Source organism: Felis catus, chromosome F1, assembly GCF_018350175.1.
Source record: "Felis catus isolate Fca126 chromosome F1, F.catus_Fca126_mat1.0, whole genome shotgun sequence".
Taxonomy (NCBI): Eukaryota; Metazoa; Chordata; class Mammalia; order Carnivora; family Felidae; genus Felis; species Felis catus.
The window spans coordinates 47,931,867-47,953,761 of record NC_058384.1 but is presented as its reverse complement, the minus strand read 5'-3'; the positions used below and the strand labels follow the sequence as shown (position 1 = coordinate 47,953,761).

General features: G+C 36.4%; 1 protein-coding gene across 4 annotated transcripts in view; it reads right to left on the bottom strand.

Annotated features, from left to right (window-relative positions):
- Positions 1 to 21,895, bottom strand: part of UCHL5 (ubiquitin C-terminal hydrolase L5) — a 42,049-nt gene that overhangs the window by 19,640 nt on the left and 514 nt on the right. For 2 of the 4 annotated variants that reach the window (XM_045049230.1, XM_045049229.1), the window contains exons 2-3: positions 13,462 to 13,525; positions 12,410 to 12,515 (exon numbers count right to left, since the gene is read on the bottom strand). In XM_045049230.1, coding sequence (XP_044905165.1) covers positions 12,410 to 12,515; positions 13,462 to 13,525 — 170 coding nt within the window. Of the gene's footprint in view, positions 1 to 12,409; positions 12,516 to 13,461; positions 13,526 to 21,509; positions 21,707 to 21,895 lie in introns of those variants that run through there. The other 2 variants (XM_011291086.4, XM_011291085.4) reach the window with 2 other exon arrangements.

Sequence of the window (21,895 nt, the reverse complement as noted above, 5' to 3'; positions counted from 1 at the left end):
TGTAAAGTTGAACTAAATTTGGTAAATTATTTTTAAAAATACAACTTAGTCCTATTTCTATACCTTATTACTATGTTATCATTAAATACTATTTCTTTTTTTTAATGTTTATTTTGAGACAGAGTGCGTGCATGCTCAAGCAAGCGCAAACGGGATGGGGAGGCAGAGAGTGAGAGAGAGCATCCAAGTAAGCCCCACACTCTTTGCGGAGCCTGATTTGGGGCTCAATCTCATGACAGTGAGATCATGACCTAAGCCAAAATCAATAGTTGGACGCTTAACTGACTGAGCCACCCAGGTGCCCCTATGATTAAATGCTATTTTGGAATGAGTGTTTCCAAAAGGCTAATTCACTTATGATTTTACAATTTAGTAAACTATTTACATCCTGCTTGATTTCAGAAGAAAAACTTTCAATTATCTTCTCTTTTAAATTCTTATACTCTTCTACTTTTCATGTTGCCAGAGGCTTTTGAGGTCTTGTGAAATCCACCAATTCTTCAATTTTTTCCTCCTGTATGTTTGAAAAACTCCTTAGTAAGACTGCTTTCTCCACTAGGGAACATTCTCTTACACCCAATTCTCAAACAAATATAATGATACAACCATGCTTCTGTTATTCCTCTCTAATAATATCTTGTACTCAAAACTATCCCATAATTGACAAATAAGAAAAAAAGTAACAGGAAATCTAAAATCCAATTAATATTGCTGATTTATTTCAATATGTATTTTGTTCTGAATCACAGTTCTTTCATAAATTTGGATAAAAAATTTTAAGGATTAAAAGAAATTTCATAAAGGTGGTTAACTAAAAACTTTGTTAAGACTCAGTGCCCCTTTATCTTGGACCAAAATTATGTGGGGTGAAATTATCTGGGAGTGGGTTGGTAGAAGTGAAGTCAGAAGAGTTAAAATTTATACTCATTCACACATTCTTTCAAATTCACACATTAAAGTGTGTGCTAGATGCTGAGGCTCTAACAGACTCAACTACTACTAACTACTAACTACTAACAACTCAACTACTAACAGGCTCAACTACTACTATGACCTAAGGACTTGAAATCTGTAATCCATCACTTGAGAAACATTTTCTAAAGAATCAGAAACAAAACTCCTTCCAAACTCACCAAATTATATACATTAAATGTGTGGTTTTCTGTATAATCAATCAAATCTCAAGGTTTTTTTTTAAAAGGTAAAAAAAAACCGGCGGTTAATGATATTTCTTCTTCGATGTTAATAATGATTCACACTGTCCACGATTTATTACAACTCATTCCGTGTGTATATGAAGAATAGTAATCGTGGTGTGCAGAAGTATAAAAATACCTTTCAGGGTTTAAAAATGAGGTTAGCACCACCAAGTGGTTATATTACATATAGTACAGAATTGCCAAAATTTTGGGGAAAAAAAAAAAAAAACTTAAAAAAGATGCCAGTCACTCAAATATTTACTAAGTATCTATAGCGTGCCAGACATTGTGGTAAGTGTGGCATGCACGGTGAACAAGACAGTTTAGAGAGGTTTTTTGCCTCATGAAACTCCCATAAAAATTACCTTATATACATCTATTTGGGAGAACTTTAACTTTAGTTCATGTCACAAAAAATTCATTGCAGCATAAATTATTTAGTCCCCAACTTCTTAAATCTTTAATTTTTAAATCTTTATCCTGGGTATTCTAATATATGCTCTGGCTTGTAACACGTTTTCAAACAGAGTAGTAGAGTTTGACAGTAAAAGGAGGCTAGAGTAAGAGGTCACAAGCAGGGCTCCCCTGGAACCTGAAGAATTTGGTTTGAATTCCTTTGAGAGAACATATATTCTTTAGTTTGTCCAGACTCTTCCACTCCCTTTTCTTACACATGACCCGAGTCACACATGCACGCTGCCACCCTGACATTGCAGCCATGTGACCTGCAACCCCTGGACCAGAGAATAACTTCTTTTCAGAGCTGCTACAAAAGCATATAGTGGATGCTCAGAGAAATGCTCTTGAAATAGCGCATTATAAATGACCATCAAGCTTCACTGAGGTATAGCTATAAAATAAATTAATACCTTTTCAATATTTATTTACAGTCAAGGAAAAATAAGGTTGAGAATAAAACCGTGACTTCCTAAAGAGAAGACGACTCTAGAAAAAAGACAAAACAAAGAAAGGATACAATAAATGTCCTGCCTGTGGAGAATTTAGGGAAAAAAAAAACAAAACCCATACATGAAAAAGAGATGAGTAGAAAACCAAAATGATGAAGGAAGAAATAATCTTTAACTGAAGTATCAGAGGTTTCTCTATGAATGTAAAATTTTAATAGAGCTTTGAAAGCTTGACAGGACCCAGGGAACAGAGAAGGAAATTCATTCAGGGAAGCAAGAAGGGTGTGAGCAAAGAAACAAAGTGACATACATGGTGCCTTCAAGAGAGGAGCACGCTGGTTCGTATGAGTATGGCTGTAGTCGCCACAGGAGGATATTTGCTACCTAGAAAATCACTGACCTTGTGCAATTAGTAGTTTGCCCTAGGAATAAGAGATTTTTCATGCTGAAATAACATAATCAAAATAGATTTTTTATTATGAAAGATTCAGCTTGATGATTTACAGCAAGGACTCAAGATGGCTGAAAACAGAAACAAGATCAGCTGGACTTCCACCCTACTACAGATAGGAAATAAAAGGTGATAGATTAATAGAGTACATAAAACCTCTATTACACAAATATGCTAGTCAGAATTCTGGGAGTCAGGAAAACAACTAAAAATAAGATTAAGAAGAACAGGGGAATACTAAGAACAACCATATGAAACACTTTCATAAAATTAAGTTAAAATGGAGAAATTTCAAAAGAAAAAAAAAATCTTACCAGAACTAAATCAAGAAGAAATAAGTAGCCTGAATAGCCTTTTAACTATTAAATTGAACCAGTAGTTAAAACATATACTCACAAAGAAAATATCAGGCCCAGATGGCTGTACAGGCCAATTCTATCAAAATATAAAGAAACAGCCCATCTAAATTTTATACAAATTCTTTGAAAAATAAAAAAAGAGGTAATTCCAACTCGTGCCATGAAGCCAGCAAATCCGTAATACTAAAATTAATCAAAGCCTTTACGAAAAAAGAAAATAACAAATGCAAAAATGCTAAACAAATACTACTGAATTAAATCTGACAGTGCATAACAAGAGAATACATCATGACCAACTGGGTTTATCCCAGATATGGAAGGATGATTTAATATTTTAAAAAGTCATTAACATAACTGACTGCATTTAACCTACAGAAAGAAAATAAACATGATTATTTCAATAAGTACAGAAAAAGCATTTGAAAAAAATTTAATAAAGACAACTTACTAAATTAATAACAGAACATCCTAACCTGAAAAAGAACATTTAAAAAATAAAAATAAAAACTAGAGTAAACATCATCCAGCACAAGAAAATGGTGAAAGTATTCCCTTTAAAATCATGATGATTTTACTGAAGGTCTTAGCCATGCAATAAGAAAAGAAAAATAAATTAGAGGCATAAGGATTTGAAAGGGAAAAACAAAACTGTTATTATTTGATATAATAATTTAAGAGAGAACCCACTCAAAAAAAAAAAACCCAACAAATTATTAGAAATAATAGGAGAGTTTAGCAAGATAGCTAAATATAGTATTAAAACATAAAAGTGAATTGCCTTTTCATTTCACCAACACTGAACACCTAGAAAATGTAACTGAAGGGGCGCCTGGGTGGCACAGTCGGTTAAGCGTCCGACTTCGGCCAGGTCACGATCTCGCGGTCCGTGAGTTCGAGCCCCGCGTCGGGCTCTGGGCTGATGGCTCAGAGCCTGGAGCCTGTTTCGGATTCTGTGTCTCCCTCTCTCTCTGCCCTTCCCCCGTTCATGCTCTGTCTCTCTCTGTCCCAAAAAAAATAAATAAACGTTGAAAAAAAAAAAATTAAAAAAAAAAAAAAGAAAATGTAACTGAAGAGAAGACAATTTATAATTGTAACAGAAATATCAATGAATTAGGATAAATCTAACAAATGAATTAGATGTAAAAGGCCTCTACAGAGAAAATAATGTAACATGTTAAAGATAATAAAGATCTAAATAGATAACATACTATGTTCATGACTTCATATGAAGATATACATTCTCCCCAAATTGTTATATTCAATGCTATTCCAGTCAAAATTTCAACAGAATGTTTCATACAACTTGATAAGATGCCTCTGAAATTTATATGAAGAGCATAGAGCCAAGAATAGAAGGATATTTCTGAAAAAGAGCAAGGAGAGGAGACAGGTCTATTAGATACCAGACCTTATGAAGAAGTGAAAAAAATTTAGACAGTGATATTGGCAGAGACAGACAAAGTGATCAATGGAACAGAGTACAGTCCAGAAAACACACACACACATATGGAACTGATACACAACGGATGTGGCATGTCAGACAAATAGGGGAGACAACAGATGTTTCATAAATTGAGGATAGAAAAAAAATGATGATCCATATGGAAAAATATAAAATTGAACTCCTACTTCACATGATACACCAAAACCCAACTCCTGATGAATTATGGACATAGATGTCAAAAATTAAAATTTAAATACACAGGTCAATATCTTCTACAACCTCAGATAGATAACAATTTCTTAAACAAGGTACAAAAAGCACTGGCTCTAAAATATAAAATTCTATTCACCAAAAGACACCCAGAAAAAATAAAACAATAAGACGCTAACTTAAAGAAGTAATATCAAGAATACATAAACAACTCACACAAATCAAAAAAGAAGCACAACTAACCCCATAAAAAATAAAAATAACTTCAACAGAAATTTCACAAAAGAAACAGTTAAGGCCACTAAGGATATGAAAATGCTTTCAACATGATTAAGTGACCAGGGAGATGTAAACCAAGACCACAATGAAGTACCATTTTAGAACAACATGGCCGGCAAAAATTAAAAAGGCCTGACAACACCACACATTGGAGTATGTGGCTACATAGTAATTCAGAGATTGCTAGTGGAAGTATAATTGCAGCTTTGATGTATTTATGTAGTCAACTCTACTTCTATATACAAGAGAAATTTGCACATTTACAACAGGAGACATGTACAAAAATGTTTATAGCCACGCAATTGACAATAACTCAAATGTAAAACTCAAATGCCCATCTAGGAAGAGAAAGCAAATAAACCCAGCATTTTCATGTAATTGATATCAAACAATATGCAAAATTAAGGAACTACTACTATGATTAACAACTTAAAGGAGAAACTTAATGATAGAATATTAAGTCAAAAGAGTAAGTCCCCCAAAATTACACAGAAGATGTGAGAAATGAAATGAAATCAATCACTTATGTCAAAGGGTTATAAAATGGAGCCAGGAGGCCATTAAGGAAATGGGCCTTAGGTATCCTCACGGGATAAAACCAGGAATTTTGAACTGGGCCAAAAGGCATAAATTCCAAGGACTCTGCCCAAACACCTGCAACTTGCTACAGTTAAAATTTGCTTAGTGATAGTCTTAGCAACCAATTATATTCAGCCAAGATTAGTTTTCTGTGAGCCAACACCAATCAAAATTCTTTGCAAACAACACAATAAGCATTAGTTTTGTTTTTTAAAACCCTTGGCTTTCATTCCTTAGGGGAACATGATTTGGGTTGCTACCCAAATCTATGCTCCCTGAATTGCAATTGAGACCCCAAATAAATGTTTTTATTTCAGCACTGCTTTTCTCAGTTGAGAAGTATGATACTTTTTATCTATTAAAAATTTTATATACACAGACCCTTTTTAGTATTACAATACATAAAAGGGAAAGCAAAGAAATAATATACCAAATTCAACATGAGGATTGCAATGGATGAAGGGAGGGAGGATGAGAGTTTTGCTGAACAATCAGTGAGAGAAAAGGAAATAACTAGATGAAGTTTGTTGGGGTAGTGAGTTCTTCAGTGCTTACTATATTACTTACAATAACCAAACAAAAGACAGGAGTCATGAGTGTGTGTCATCAATCAAGGAATGTCATAATCCCCTTCCACGTACCTACTCTGTCTGCTGCCTTCATCTCCACATCCAACCCATTACCCATTAAGGGTGCTTCTTTATCCACTGAGTATTATTCAGATCTGTTCACATCCATCTCTACCACAAGTCTTTTATCTACTCTTGCATATACTTCTGCAAAAGCCTCCTGATTACTAGTCTTATATTCTATACTACCACCTTCTCCTCAAATGCATTCTCCATACTATGGCTACAGGGATCTCTTCTAAATAATAATCTGACTGTGTCACCCTTCTTTAAACACTTTAATAACCTTCTTTTACTCTTAGGATACAAACAGAAGTCTCAATCATGGCTTAAAATACCCTACATGATCTGAATTTTGTCAACATATGTGGCAGAAGGCTGATAGTTATTCTCTAATAACCACCTTCTCCTTCTTCCATATTCACAAAGTAACCCAATTTTTATCGGCGTTCATGGCCACCTAGAATGAAGACAACTTTCCCACTCTCTTTTGCTGCTAAGAACAGCAATGTGACTAAGTTCTGGCCAGAGAAGTAAGCATGTGACATAGACAAATTCTAGAAAATGTTCATTAAAGGAGAAATGTGCTGTCCCCTTCTTGCTGTCTGGAATGTAGAATTGAGGTAGAATGGCGAAGGCTCCAATAATCATCTTGAGCCACAAAGTAATCTTTGGAATAGAATCCACACACAAAGGAACAACAACAACAAAAGAGCCTGTAATCTTGACAGTTCTTGGAAGTGAAAAACGTCTATTTCTTATAAGTCATTGTATCTCTACACCTAACTATACCCAATTCTGATTAACATATGCCCTGCTCAGCTCCATATCATATGCCATCCCCCTTCTTGCTATCTATACTCCAGTTATACTGACCTTCTTCTAGTACATTTTACTAGTTATTACTTCCTTTTGCTATCAAGCTGTTATTAATCTGGGATGATCCTCAACCTCTTTCCCCCAGTTAATACCTACTTGAACTTTAGACTTCAGCTGAATTGTCACTTACGCAGAGCTTTCTCAGATCTCCTTGAAAAGGTCAAGTCCCATTGTTATATATAATAAAAAATTTAATCTTGCCCGAAGAGAGACCTTGCCTTTGCCCATGGCTCCTGGGAGGTATACTTAGCTCTTGAGAAGCCAGGCCCCATAAGAACATCTTTGTTTACCTGAGGGATTTGGTCCACAAAGGCAGTCTAACACTGTGACTTAGGGTGGAATCTGGGGTCAACAATATCAGCTCAGCCTCCAGGGTGCCGGGAGACTGAGGTCAGCCACGTGGGTGGTCAACCGGGTCTGCGTGACTAAGGCCAAATAAAAACTCTGGATACCAAGAATTGGTTGAGATTCCCTGGATAACAATACTCTGCACATATTGTCACATATCGTTGCCAGGAAAGTTAGTGCCATCTGTAACTACTGGAAGAAGACAACTGGAAGCTCTTAGCAAGGGACTTTCCCAGACTCTGCGCCATGTATCTCTTCCCGTGGCTAAATTTAATCTGTATTTTTCACTGTCATAAACCATAACAGTTTTCAATAAGGTCTATGAGTTTTTCTAGCAAATTACAGAAACTGAGGGTGGTCTTGGGGACCCCCCTAACTAAACGTGCAATTGCCAGAAGTGAGGATGGTTTGGGGACCCTGAACTCCATAGCCAGTGTTGGGAGTGAGCACAGTCTCACAGATTGTTCTCGAATTTTGCAATATAATATGGTCCTCATTTCACTCCAGGTAGCACTTATCACACCATAATTGTGCATTTCATTGATTAAGACCAATCTCTGCCACTAAACTCTAAGCACGTTGCGGGCAGGGATTATGACTGCATATCATTCTCCAAACACCTAGCACAGTAAGCAATCATCCTTTCCTGAAAGACTGAACAGACTAGAGTCAGACAAACCCAGTACCACTACGGCACAATCTTAGCAAGTAAATCAGTGAATTGGTAACAAGACAATGATGCTTTGTAGAGAAGTATTACCGAAATGTCATTCCTGGCATTCCTTAAACACAATTATAATTACTAGTAATTACAGTTACTACTTTATTTCTTCAGTGAACCACGTACATGCACACCTATAATTACAGCATATGAATGATTAGTTTAAGACGGCCAGGATTAGTATTACCTTTCTAAATTGATGCAATTCCATCCATAAATACCAAAAATATGTATTTAGTTAATATGTATGACCGTATCACAAATAAATATAATTTTAATTATACTTTTAAAATTTCTAAAAATAGGAGACTCCTGGATAAAATCATTATTAGCTCTTGAAGCCTAGAATTAAGGATTATATTATTTATGTAATATAAAGTTTCTGGCATAGACTCATAGGAGGCATACACTAAAACGACCAGAAGATATTATTGGGGAATTACAATTAAAAGATATTACTGGGGAATTACTGTTAGGTCAGTTCAATAAGAACTGTTGACATAATATAGAACAAAACCCACCCAGGATTATTAGAAAATCACTAATCCTACACATTAATAAACATGGCAAGTATAATACAAATAAACCATTAAATTATAGTTAAAACAGAAATACAGAACTAGAAAAATATCAAGGAACTCCAGAAATTATAAATTGAAACTTTAGTAACATTTATTTTCTTTATAGAGCACTTTCTTTCACCTTAAAAATACCTAGACCTCTATAAATCAGACATCATTAATGTCTTACTGTTAGTGAATACCACTGTTAATTGTAATATTCTTAGAGATGAAGAACTCAGTCTACATTTATTGGACATCTACTATGTACCAGGAACGGTACGTAAAAATAAAATCCCAGACTCTTAGGTTCACAATTTAGTGTGGAAGAAATATAGCATGGAAGAAATTAAACACACACACACACACACACACACACACACACACACACACACACAAATTTGGAAGAATATAAATGATTTTCAGTGGCTATCTCTGAAGCAGGGATTATAAAAGGGACTTTTATTTTCTATATTATATATTTATAATGCTTCAATTTTATAAAATGAGTGCATATTTTTATATACCTTAAAAAATAAAAAATGTCTTTAAAAGGAGAAAAAAATACCTGAAGGACTTTTAAAATTGTCTGTCCCCTACTTTTTCTCTACTATCTAGATTTTGAAAATCAAACTGTGGTTTTAAAATTATAATAATTGTCACACACAAATATTAGTACATTAGTAGTACAGAAGTACACAAATATGATATATAAATTATTTGTGTTAAGGGAAGAGTTAGAAACTCAAAATATTGATCACTAAGAGATTAAATAAATTATAGGACATTTATACCAAGAATACTTTTAAAGAGTCAGTGTTGTGATGTGGTTGAGAGCAGACACTTCAGAGATATAGTGCCCAGGTTTGCACATCAGCTCTGCCAATGACTAGCTGCTTAACTTGGGCAAGTTTCATAATCTCTCTGGGACTCAGTTTCTACATTTGTGAAGTAATAAGGAATCTGTAAAAACCACAGTGTTATTGAGGATCAACTACTACAAACAAATTAATAATAAAAAAAAATAATACATATTGGGGCACCTGGATGGCTCAGTTGGTTAAAGCATCAACCCTTGATTTCAGCTCAGATCATGATCCCATGATTCCTGGGCTCAAGCCCATGTCAGCGCAGAGCCCTTTTGAGATTCTCTTATTCCTCTCTCTGCCCCTCCCTCAGCTTGCACACATGCTCTTTCTCTTTCTCTCTCCCTTTCTCTCTATCTCTCTGTCAAAACAAACAAATAAACACTTAAGGGAAAAAAAAAAAAAACCTCATGTGACCTCAGGAAAATAAGTTAATTTCTCCTGGCTTCAATTTCTTCATCTGAATTTCTTCATCTGTGACATGAGGATAACAACCTCACAGAGTTGTTTCAAGGATTAAATAAACAATATATCTAAAGCACAATATCTGCTACCCAATAAGAATGATAAATGTTGGCTACTGTTGGCATAGTTATCATTATAGTTCTTATTAAGAAGAGACACGCCTTGTCTTGTTGACCATTATATATACCTAGTACCTAATACCTAGCACAAAGTGCTCAATAACGACTTGTTGACTAAATGAATGAGTCAAACTGTTAAAAGTAGTTAGTAGAAATGGGTGTAGGATTACAAAGATATTCACTTTTATCACTATGTATTTCTGTAGTTTAAGTTCTATCATAAAAAAAAAAAACACAATAATGTTTTCTTAACCTGTAAAGTAAAAGCATGACAGTGTTAATTTCTCTAAAAACACTCAATTTTAAAAAGTTGGGGGGAAATAGAAAGAAGTAGTAAAAGAAAAAGGGAAAACAAGTTACTACGTGGAATAGCAAAGCCTTGAGCTAAAGCGCAGTAATGAGAATTAGCACTTTTATTTTTCGACCTTTCTAAAGGTTAGATTATCCTAAGCAATTTTTTGAGTCTCAGAAATAAGTGCAATTTTCAAACAAGTGCAATTATACTTAGCTTAGTTTTAAATATCAAACCTCTCTTACTTACTCTCTGTTTTCCAAACAATGGACCAGATAGATATACGGCGGCACCTAATACTAAACACTTCACTGTATGTCCTGGAACAGCCCTTGTCAAGTGTGGTCCATGGAAGCCTGGGAATTCCTAAGACCCTTCTCAAGATGTTCATGAGCTCAAAATCATTTCTATGGTAATTCAAAGACAGTCCTTGCCTACTTCCCTGCTTTCATATTTGCACTGATAGTAAAATAGCAACCAATGGTAGATAATACTGCTGGTATTTTAGCACCAATCTAGGCAGTGGCATTAAACTGTTTCACTGACACAGACACACAGTTTAAAAAAAAAAAAAAAAAAGCCAATTTTACTGAAGACTGTCTTTAATGAAGCAGTAAAAGTTATTTTTTTTTTAATTTTTTTTTTTTCAACGCTTATTTATTTTTGGGACAGAGAGAGACAGAGCATGAACGGGGGAGGGGCAGAGAGAGAGGGAGACACAGAATGCGAAACAGGCTCCAGGCTCTGAGCCATCAGCCCAGAGCCTGACGCGGGGCTCGAACTCCCGGACCGCGAGATCGTGACCTGGCTGAAGTCGGACGCTTAACCGACTGCGACACCCAGGCGCCCCTAGTAAAAGTTATTTTTATTAAATTCTATCAAATGAAATACGTAGCACAAATTAAAGCACTTTCTGCTGCAAACCAAAACATGCTAATCATTTCAAGGAAGGGCAGTGGTATGATTGTTTTGAGTTGTGAGTTAAGTTGGCTGCTTTTAACATCTTGGAACATCATTTTCACTTGAGAGCACAAATGGAAGACAAATACGGTTTTTCAGACAGGGCATGTGGCAGATATTTTTCTCAGAATTGTGTAAAATGAGTCTGTTACTTCAAGAAAAAAACCTGACAGTATTTATTGTCTTGATAAAATTTAAACTTTCAAGTGAAAACTAGAATTTGGTATGACTTAGATCCTCCATTGTGAGTTTAAAAGTTTCCTGATACTTAACAACTTTTCTAATTCTACAGATGGTAATATTAATACATGTGACTTGTTGATAAGGTATGTAAACAAATGTGGCAACATTCAGAAGATCTGTAGAAGTCGGTGAATATTTGAAATGACCAATGCACAACGTTGCTGAATGCTGAATGAGTATAAGATCCATTTGCAGAGAAAGATAAACCAAAAAAAATTTAATATAACAAAGAACAAAGTTTACTGATTTCAGATTTAAAAGTTTCAGATTTCACATTTAAAAAAGAAACATTTTTAGAGTTTTGATATAATATCAAAGAATAGAATTCTCTGAAAAAGATTATTAAAATACTCCTCCCTTTCCAACTACATATGTGTGAGACTGAATTTTCTTCATATACTTCAACCAAAAACAGAACAAAACAAAAACACTGCAAGTAGGAGTATAAAGTAGTAGATAGGAGAATCTAGCTATGTACTATTAAGACAGACATTAGATTTGCAAAAACAATATTTACAATTTGCAAAATATTTACAATTTGCAAAAACAACATAAAATGCAAATGTAAAACTTCTTGCTAATTTTGTTTTGGTAAATGTGATTATATTTCATTAAAAAATGTGTTATTTATGTTATCATGTAATGCATTTGTCATTTTTAAATCAATTAATAAGTAACTCTCAAATGCCTTAGTCTTAATGTCTAATATAATAAATATTGATAAATATAATCCACATAAACAGAGAAGCTCTTGGAGACCTCAATAATTTTTAAGAACGTAAAGGGATCCTAAGGCAAAAAAGTTTGAGGACTACTATACCAAAGACACAAAAGTGAAATACAGTTCTTTTTATCAAAAGGATTGCTCTCAAGACTTCAGAGTATCCGAGGACCATACCTGCTTGGCAAAAAATATTGTGTCAAGTCTGGAGTCCTGAACTACAGAGCCTGCTGGTTCTTCTCCTGGCTGCCACTTGAAAAGAAAAATTAACCCATGAACTGGCCTACAAAAGAAAGTACAAATTAGTGGCACCAAACCTTTCTTGTTTTTTAACACACAGTCAATACATCACATTTCAGTCAGTTACTTACCAAATATATTGCAAATGAAGTAAGTTTGAGAAATTTTTTAAAGATTTCTATTGTTATTCATTGTCACTAAAATGTTGCCTAAGACAAGGCTAATAAACCTTAAAATTACATCAGGTGAAACAGAATTATAATGAAAGCTTTATTCTCAAATCTGGATTTTCACTTCTACCTTATATCACCTCTCTTAAAAACTGAAAATAAGAACATAGCAAAACTAAAAGAAGCAGTTAACCCTATATTGAATTCCAATATAGATGAATAAAGCCTACTCCTCGTCATATTCCAAGAATCCAACAACTCTCCCTCCAAAGAAAATTTCCCTAGTCCTCCATTTGCAATACAGGGTCCATTCTTACGGGCACAAGGTTGGGGATAAGAAGAGGCTCACAAGTCAGAAGCATGGGAGAAAGGAAGAAACTTCCTAGCATCTACATTTGGAATCTGAACTTTAACCTCACCAAGAAGCAAGGCAATAACACACAGACAGATTCTGAATTACTATTAATATATGCTATGTACTAAATATGCTTTGTAGACTAATCTAATATTCAGGTATTCACATTTTTAATGTGAAAATGTGTTCTGTCTTCTAGTCCTATTGATGTATAAGTGAATATTATAATAAATTAATCAATCATCTTGATATGGAATTACAGAGACTTAGTTTTTAATCCCTTGCAAGTTACTTATATGAGTCTCAGGTCTTGATTATGATATGAGAGTAATAATACCTCTCTCACAAGATGGAAAAAAGACTTAAGGAGATGACATATTCAGCCTACTGTAATCCAAGTAAAATAGACAACAATCTGCTTAAAGTACAGACATTATTTTTAACACAACTAAGATAATACTTACTTTAATTTTTCAAAATTCTCAGGCTCTAAACTCCATATTTCTTCTACTTGGGCTCCTCGGCAACCTGAAATAAGAAATTATTTCTTCAGAAAACAAAATAACTCATTTTTTCCTTCACCATTAAATAAAATACTAACTGAAAGGAATGTACATTTAGGGGCCATGAGACATGACAAATTAAAATGGTAAAACTGATAAAGCTCACAGACAAATCCTTTTAATTCCTTTACTATTTCCTAATTATTTATAATGGGAGTATATTACTTTTACAATTGAAAGAGGTTTCAAGTTTATTTTCACTGAAACACCACCCCGACTTCTCAGTCCCTCTCAATCTGTCTCTTTTACAATCCACTCTTTCTACTCAATTGCTGTTTCCCTTTTACTTACACTTTTTTTTTAAGTGGTAATAAATAACTACCACTTACCAGTGACTTTCATATCACATATTTAGCTCTGACCCTTTCCCTAAATTCCAATTCTATACTTTTTAATTTAATTTTATTTAATTTTATTTTATACTTTTTATTTAATTTTATCTTATTTTCAACTACCTCAGAGTCTGCCAAACATACCCTTCCTTAGGACAGTGGTTCCCAATCAGGGAAACTTTTCTTGTCCCTTGCCTCCCTAAGAAAGGTTTTATAATGTCTGAAGACATTCGTCACAACTGTCACCAGGGGGAAGGCCTTGCATCTAGTGCACAGAGGCCAGAGATGCTAAACATCCTACACTGCACAAGACAGCCAAACAGCAAAGAATTATCTGGCCCAAAACGTCAACACTGCCAAGACTAAGACACCCTGCTCTAGTAGTACATATCAGAGTAACAGTGTACTGGTTAAGAGGTTGGCCTCAAAAATGCCACGGTTTGCATCCCAGCTCCTCCATTTACTAGCTATATAACCAACCTCTCTGTTCCCATATTCATGGAGTTGTTGTGAGGAATAAATGAGATAATTTTGTATGCATGAGATACATTTAATACAGTGCCTGGCACACTCTAAGGGTTTACTAAATGTTAGCTAGTATCATCAAAATACAAAAAAAACAGCCATATTTACCAGTGCCTTCTATATGTAAAGTGCTTTAAATGCATTTTCTCTAATCACTGCAAGGCAAGTATTATACAGAAGAGGGTTAGGGATGTTAAGTGTCTTGCCTAAATTCACTACAGCTAGTATATACAAAAAAAAAAAAAAAGACTAATTAAAATCCACATCTGGTTCCAAAGTCTGGACAGTTTTTAATATTCCAGATTATTGGCAAGTAAAAGCTAGAGAAGCCTTTGGCCTATCTGAAAAAAATTCAGTCAACCAACTACATGACTTTGGGCATTCATACCATTCCAGGACTCAATTTGTTATATTCAGCAACTATCTATTAAGAATTCACTCTTGTATTAAAGATATATATACAAGGAGAGTTACTAGGCTGTTTGTAGTAGAAAACATCTTGATAGACATTTACATATAGGAAGCTGGGGGGAAAGAATTTACAAATGTAAACCTGTATTTATGAGCATTGAAAAGGGCACAAAAGGACACTAATGCAATTGTTAATACTGGTCACTGCTATTGGAAATCAATTGTAAAAAGGCCAAACATTAAAACATAGTATACTAAAAGAACAAAAGTCCACTGCATAAAAGTGTCCCCAGATCTTTTGCACGGGTAGAATTTCAAGTGATGACGCCTGTTTAAACAACTTTAAGCTAAACAAACACACAACTTTTGGGGTACAAAAAACATACTACTCAACTCTTAATACCTATCTCCTTATATACATTCAGTATCTAATAATTCCCTTATGTACATTCAATTTCAAATAATGCATGGTATAGGAAAGAGAAGCAATGATTCAAGAGGCCTGGTTCCAATCCGAGCACTGCCTTAAAGTTCTTAAACTTGAGCAAGAACATAATGTCCTAGAGCCTCACTTTCCTCATGTATAAAACAAGAATACTTCCTGCTTCATCCAATCCACACAATTCTTGTGAGGTATACATTATCAAACACTAAATACAAAGAATCACTTAATGCAGACTCCCTAACATATATTAAGTAAAAAGGTGGGTGTGGGGAGAAGGCTTTAAAAAGTTAACAAAATGCTGGTATTTTACAAATACCTTTTATGTGCCAAGCATGGTACTAGGTCTTGGCATGGACAGAAAATAATAAACAATAGTCGCACTACTTAAGAACTTCACAACTAAGGGGAGCCTGGCTGGCTCGGTCAGTAGAGCATGTGACTCTTGATCTCAGGGTCCTGAATTCTAGCCCCACGTAGTGGGTAGACTTTATTTAAAAATAAACAAAACAAAATTTCACAACCAGTAGGAAACAGGTATATACAACTCAAAGTGCAGCATGCATAACATGCCTATGAGAGGTACACCAGAGAGCCTTCTGGAAGTTAAGAAGCAGGAGAGATCATTACTATCCTTGCTGATCAGAGCAACTTTCATGGATAGTTGAACTAGGTCTTAAACAGGATTAACATAGGATTTGTCATCCAAACCAGGACTCTGCTCCAAAATGAAAGGAAGTACTGAAATGAAAACGTTTGAGATATTTGTGTATTGACTAACACATTTGTATTATGATACTGGTGGCTCTGTAAAATAGTTCTATTCAAAAACTAATTTCAAAAATAATTTTCTTTAAAATATACCTGGAGCTTTTCTCCTGAAGAAAGACAACTCTGGGAGGGCCCTCTGTTGCCAATGCTTTAAATTTAAATGTAATGCTATCTTCCAAAAGTTTTGACAATTTGTTATTCCCCTAACCTCAACAAATCTACGAGAAGTAAAGACATGGCCCTGGCTTCTACACCTCCTACAAAAAACAGTCCCAGATATCATCCCTAACCATGTCATTCAATGGTATGGACAAATGTCATTTATTTAGTGATGTCACCAAGTAGGAAAATCTGCATTGTGGACAATCACCCCAAAAACAAGGACTAGACTCAAATATTTGTGAACCCCAAACTGGAGAGCTGTGAATTTGTATCCCTAATGAGAAGGCTCCATTTTGGGGTCCTCAACAATTATAAGCAATACTTGCTTCTAAGCATACTAGATGCACTCTCATAAGTATACTTTGACTTTCTGTATGAAAGCCAAGCATTAACTTGCCTCTCTCCTCCAAACAAGGAAACATGTACCTCAGGAGAACTCCTAACAGAGCTTCATGTCAAGGAAACACTATATTGGCCCCAAAAGTCATTCAGATTTGTCTCAACTCCTGGGCCAGAGTTGTTGTGAATGATGGAATTCTGCAAGACTCCCTCCTGGCAAGCCCAGGAGGAGTCTGTGCAATTACTACCTATACCTGAATTATGGCCTTCAGCCAAGATGAAAGGTCAAAACAAAAACTTAAGGAGAAAGCCACTGCTTTCTAATGTAAACACAATAAGAGATAAATTAAACAGATTTGGTACCAGCTCTGTGGGTCAGATCAGATTAATCAGAGAAGCTGAAGGTTTGGCATGTTTGGGGTAGAAAGGAAAAATGGATTTTATTGGGAGACAACTCTCAATGAGTTTCTCCTGTTTCTGCTTATCTTCTGGGAGGAGTTCTGGACTATCGTTTCAAGGATGTTATTTCAATAAACAGACTTGAAAGATAGATAATGTCTCCCCCTGGTGCAAAGACAAGACTTACGTGCTGTCCATAGTATCTTCCTAAAGCCAAAGGCCGAGCAGGTTTGCTAGCAGCCTCTTTAATAAAATTGGAAGTTCCCTAAACTCAGGGTTCCTTAGCTATGACACAGACCCATGTGTGCAACATCCACCTCTATCTACTGCCACTCCCATGGACTTGTAGGACAAGGGATCCAATGCAAATGCAAATCTCCTGTTGCCTACTGTGCCAAGGCTAATACATAATACAGTCTTTTATCTCTTTATCAATATATCAATAATACAATCCTTTATAATATAAACAGGCTAACTTGTTAGCTGGCAAACAGGGTAAAATATAATAGTCCATATTTCTTAACAGATGTTGGATTTTATCAAATGCTTTTTGTGTCTATTAAGATAATCATATAGGGGCACCTGGGTGGCTCAGTCGATTGAGCATCCGACTTTGGCTGAGGTCATGATCTTGTGGTCCGTGAGTTCAAGCCCCGCGTCGGGCTCTGTGCTGACAGTTCAGAGCCTGGAGCCTGCTTCCAATTCTGTGCTCCCTCTCTCTCTGCCCCTAATCCACTGGCATTCTGTCTCTGTCTCTCTCAAAAATAAATAAACATTAAAAAATTTAAAAAAAAAAAGATAATCATATAGTTTTTTGGTTTTTTTTGTGTGTGTTACTTTGGTGAATCACATTGAATCCCAAATATTAAACCAACACTGAATTCCTAGGATAAACCCCACTCAGCCATGACATACTGTCCATTTAATAGATTATTAGATTTGATTTACTAAAATTCTGTTTAGAATTTTTGCATTTATGGAGCGCCTGAGTTGTTCAGTCAGTTAAGCATCCAACTTTGGCTCAGGTCATGATCTCATGCCTCAAGGGTTTGAGCCCGCATCCGGCTCTGTGCTGACAGCTCAGAGCCTGGAGCCTGCTCTGATTCGGTCTCCCTTTCCCCACTCATGCTCTATCTGTCTCTCTCTCTCTCTCTCAAAAATAAATAAACATCAAAAAAATATATTTTTTTAAGAATTTTTGCATTTGTGTTAATGATGGAGTTAGGTCTGTAGTTTCCTTTTCTTGTAATGTCTTTTCTGTGTTGGGTGTTAGGATAATGATGGCCCTCAGAGAATATTGGGAAATATTCCTTCCTCTCCATTTTTTCTGGGAAAAGTTTGTATAAAATTGGTATTACTTAATCCTTAAATATTTGAAATAATATACCAGTGAAGCAATTTTGGCTACAGTTCTCTTTGTGGGAAGATTTTAAGTTACAATTTCAATTTATTTAATAAAGTAAGGCTATACTGGTTATCCATTTCTTCTTGTATAAGCTTTGGTAATTTATGTCTTTAAAGATATTTATACATTTCACCCAAGTTGTCAAATTGATTGGCATAATAATGTTTAGAATATTCCCTTATTATCTTTTTAATCTACAGAATCCATAGTGGTATCATCTTACTCCTAATATTGGTCATTGTGTCTCCTCTACTTTTTCTTTCCCTTTTCTTTTTTTTTTTTTATTTTTAAGATTTTATTTTTAAGAAATCTCCATACCCAACATGGGGCTTGAACTTACAACCCTGAGACCATGAGTTGCGTGCTCTACTGGGGCACCTGGGTCGCTCAGTGGGTTGAGTGTCTGACTTCAGCTAAAGGTCATGATCTCATGGTTGGTGAGTTCAAGCCCCACACTGGGCTAGCTGCTGTCAGCCTGTCAGCACACAGCCAGCTTCGGATCCTCTGTCCTCATCTCTCTGCCCCTTCCTGGCTTGCATTCTGACAAAAATAAATAAATATTTAAAAGAGTTTCATGCCCTACCAACTGAGCCAGCCAGGTGCCCTTTTCCTCTCTTTTTTCTGACCAGGCTGACTTGGGGTTTGCCCATTTTATTGATCTTTGACAAACCAGTTTTTAGTTTCACTGATTTTCTCCACTACTTTTCTCTTTTCTGTTTCACTAATTTCAACTCTGATCTTTATTATTTCCTTTCATCTGCTTACTTCAGGTTTCATTTGCTCTTTTTTCTAGTTTCTTGAAATGAAAGCTGGGGTCATTGATTTGCTGTGGCAAAGTAAATGCAGTCCCTGCTATTCCATCCTGGCTGGAAACAGAAGTTTATAGCTTCTGTTTTTAATTGGTTGACCATCATAGTTTGTTTTGGTGCATTCATGAATTATGTATGTGCCACACCAATTAAAAGTATGTGTCTGCTCCATCAGTTTCTTAATAAAGATTTTGTTTTATCATGATGCTATAGTCCACTAAAATTTGTATTTATATATTCACTGACTCCACAAATAATTTCCCTTCCAATGAACTACCTTTTAAAATAAATTTACATTTGCATTCAGAACACAGTAAGTTGTCCACTTTTGAAAGAATGAACTTCAAAAAACTTTTTTAAAGCCAAGAACTGGCTAAGAAAAAAATGGAAATGATTGAAATACACTTGTTTTCTCTTTGAAACTACCTGATGATGATATACAACTACCATCATTTAACTTTTTGCAACATTTTTCTGCTAATGTGGCCAATCCATTAATAGCAATTTCTTTTAATTTGTGGTAGTGTAAGAAGACGCAGTTACATATTCTTTTATGCATGACTTTTATAATCATTTTCAATTCTAAGTTTTCTATACGTATGGGACTGAGGCAATAACTGTTAATGGAGTGGATTAATTTAAAAACAAACTTGCCTAGTATAGTATTTCTTAAAGTTAACTTTACTATGTCATAATAGCTAAGGTTTTAAAGGTAAGTTTTATGGCTAAACCTACAGACATCTCATACTCAATGTCCAAAACTGAATTTTCTCATCCATCAAGCCTGTTCTCTTATACTTCACCTGCCATTCAAGTAGAAACTATGGAGTCATTTTCCCCTTTTCCCCTACATCCAGTCAGTCAGCAGTCCTATTGATTTAAATATAGCAAAATTATTGCAATTACCTCCTCCTCTTTAACCTATTAGTTTATGTCAAGCTAATCACCTGACTCCAACCATTTTAAGAGACTTCTAGCTTCTCTGGCTTCATTCCACTCCACCCAGCACACTACACTTGGTAAGCCTTTTTTAATTATAAAAATGTCACTTCAGCATTCCAATATCTTTGACAGTTAAGTCCCCAGTAACCACAGGGCAATCCAAACTATACAACTCAGCAAACAATCTAGCCTCAGTTTACTTTTCAACTTCAGATTGAAATATTCCTCTGGTCTGTCACATACATTTTTAGTCACTTTGCTAGGTGTTTCCTATGCCATATACTTTAACATTACTACTGTTTATGTTTTCCCTTCTGCCTGTGCTCTTCCATGACCTGTGTTCCCGTTACATTCTGTACACACTCTAACACAGCAATTAATACACCATATTAGTTGGAGTGTCAGCTCTTTAGAGGAGCACTCGTGGTTCATTCACAATGAAAATTCCCAAACCCTCCCAGTGTGCCTAAGAACATACGCTTGATAGGTAAACATACGTAGGTAAACAAACGTAGGTAAACATATTCTTGATAAATTATATTCCAAACATTCAGCTATGTACGATAGTATCTATAACAACGTTTAATTTTCATCTCCAGTACAAGTTTTAACATAATAGCTAGAATTAATAATACTTGAAAAAAAAAAAACGTAGCCATAAAAATAAACTTACTGCCCAAAGAAAAGGATGGGAACAAGAAGGGCAGGAAAGGATAAAAAGTCAAACATGCTGACTATTTAGGATGTAAGACAAGGAACACAGCCAGAAAAAAAAAAAGCTGAGGAAAGCATGTGGCCTCTGGTCTAGAGCACTAGCTCAAGAAACCACTTTACCGGAAGCCAAAAAACGATCAGGGAGAATAACCAGCGAAGTGGCTCGTCAGTCCCACGCAGTGAGCCTGTGGGAACGTCCGCAGAACTAATCACACACTCAAGGTGTTCGGCTTTGAGTAACTAGAATCTCGGGTTCCTGCGCGGCTTGGGCCATATACCCTACCGTGGAGGAGGCACACCCTAGGTTTTCTTGCAGAACTGATGGCCCGAGACGTGCACCTGGGCACACCTGCCGGGTATAGGGAGCGCTCCGCAGAAGAGCGATGGTAGAAAGGGAAAGATACACACGGAAGGGCGGGGGCGGGGGGAAGCGCTCCAGTCAATTAAGCAAGTAACTGCCGAGTCCTGAGGATACGACAGTGCACAAGGCAGATACGATCCCTGCCCTCGTGATGTGGAATCACTGCGGAAACGCGACTGCCCAGGACTGAGACCGGGACGAGAGCCCTCCGCGATCCAGGTTTCCAGAGTCGCTTCCCTTCAGACGCGAGGCGGCGGTGACCGCGGAGAACCACTCTATGCCCAGCCTGGGCCTCCTCCCGTGACCCCCGGCCCAGGACGGTCCCCTTGGCTCTCACCGAATCCTTTAATGAGCTCGGTGAAGACCCCGGGGTCGCTTTCCATGAGGCACCACTCCCCGGCATTGCCCGTCATGGCCCCGGCCACACACCGCCCCGCTCCACCTAAGGCTCTGGCCGCCCCCCGCACCAGCTGCCGCCGGGCACTGATCTCGGCAAACCCGCCGCTGAGCTCGTCAACCCCACGTCACCCCGCCTACTTCCCGACAGCCTCCGGGCGCCGTCACCTGCAGCGCGACTAAGCGCGGGAGGACGCTCTAGCCACCCAAGAGACAGTGAAACTCTTCCTAGGCCGTGCAGGACCCGTAGCAGATTCGGAAGGGGCCGGGGCCTAAGAAGAAAGGGCGGGGACTCAGTACGCCAGAGGAGGTAACATCCGGGATCCT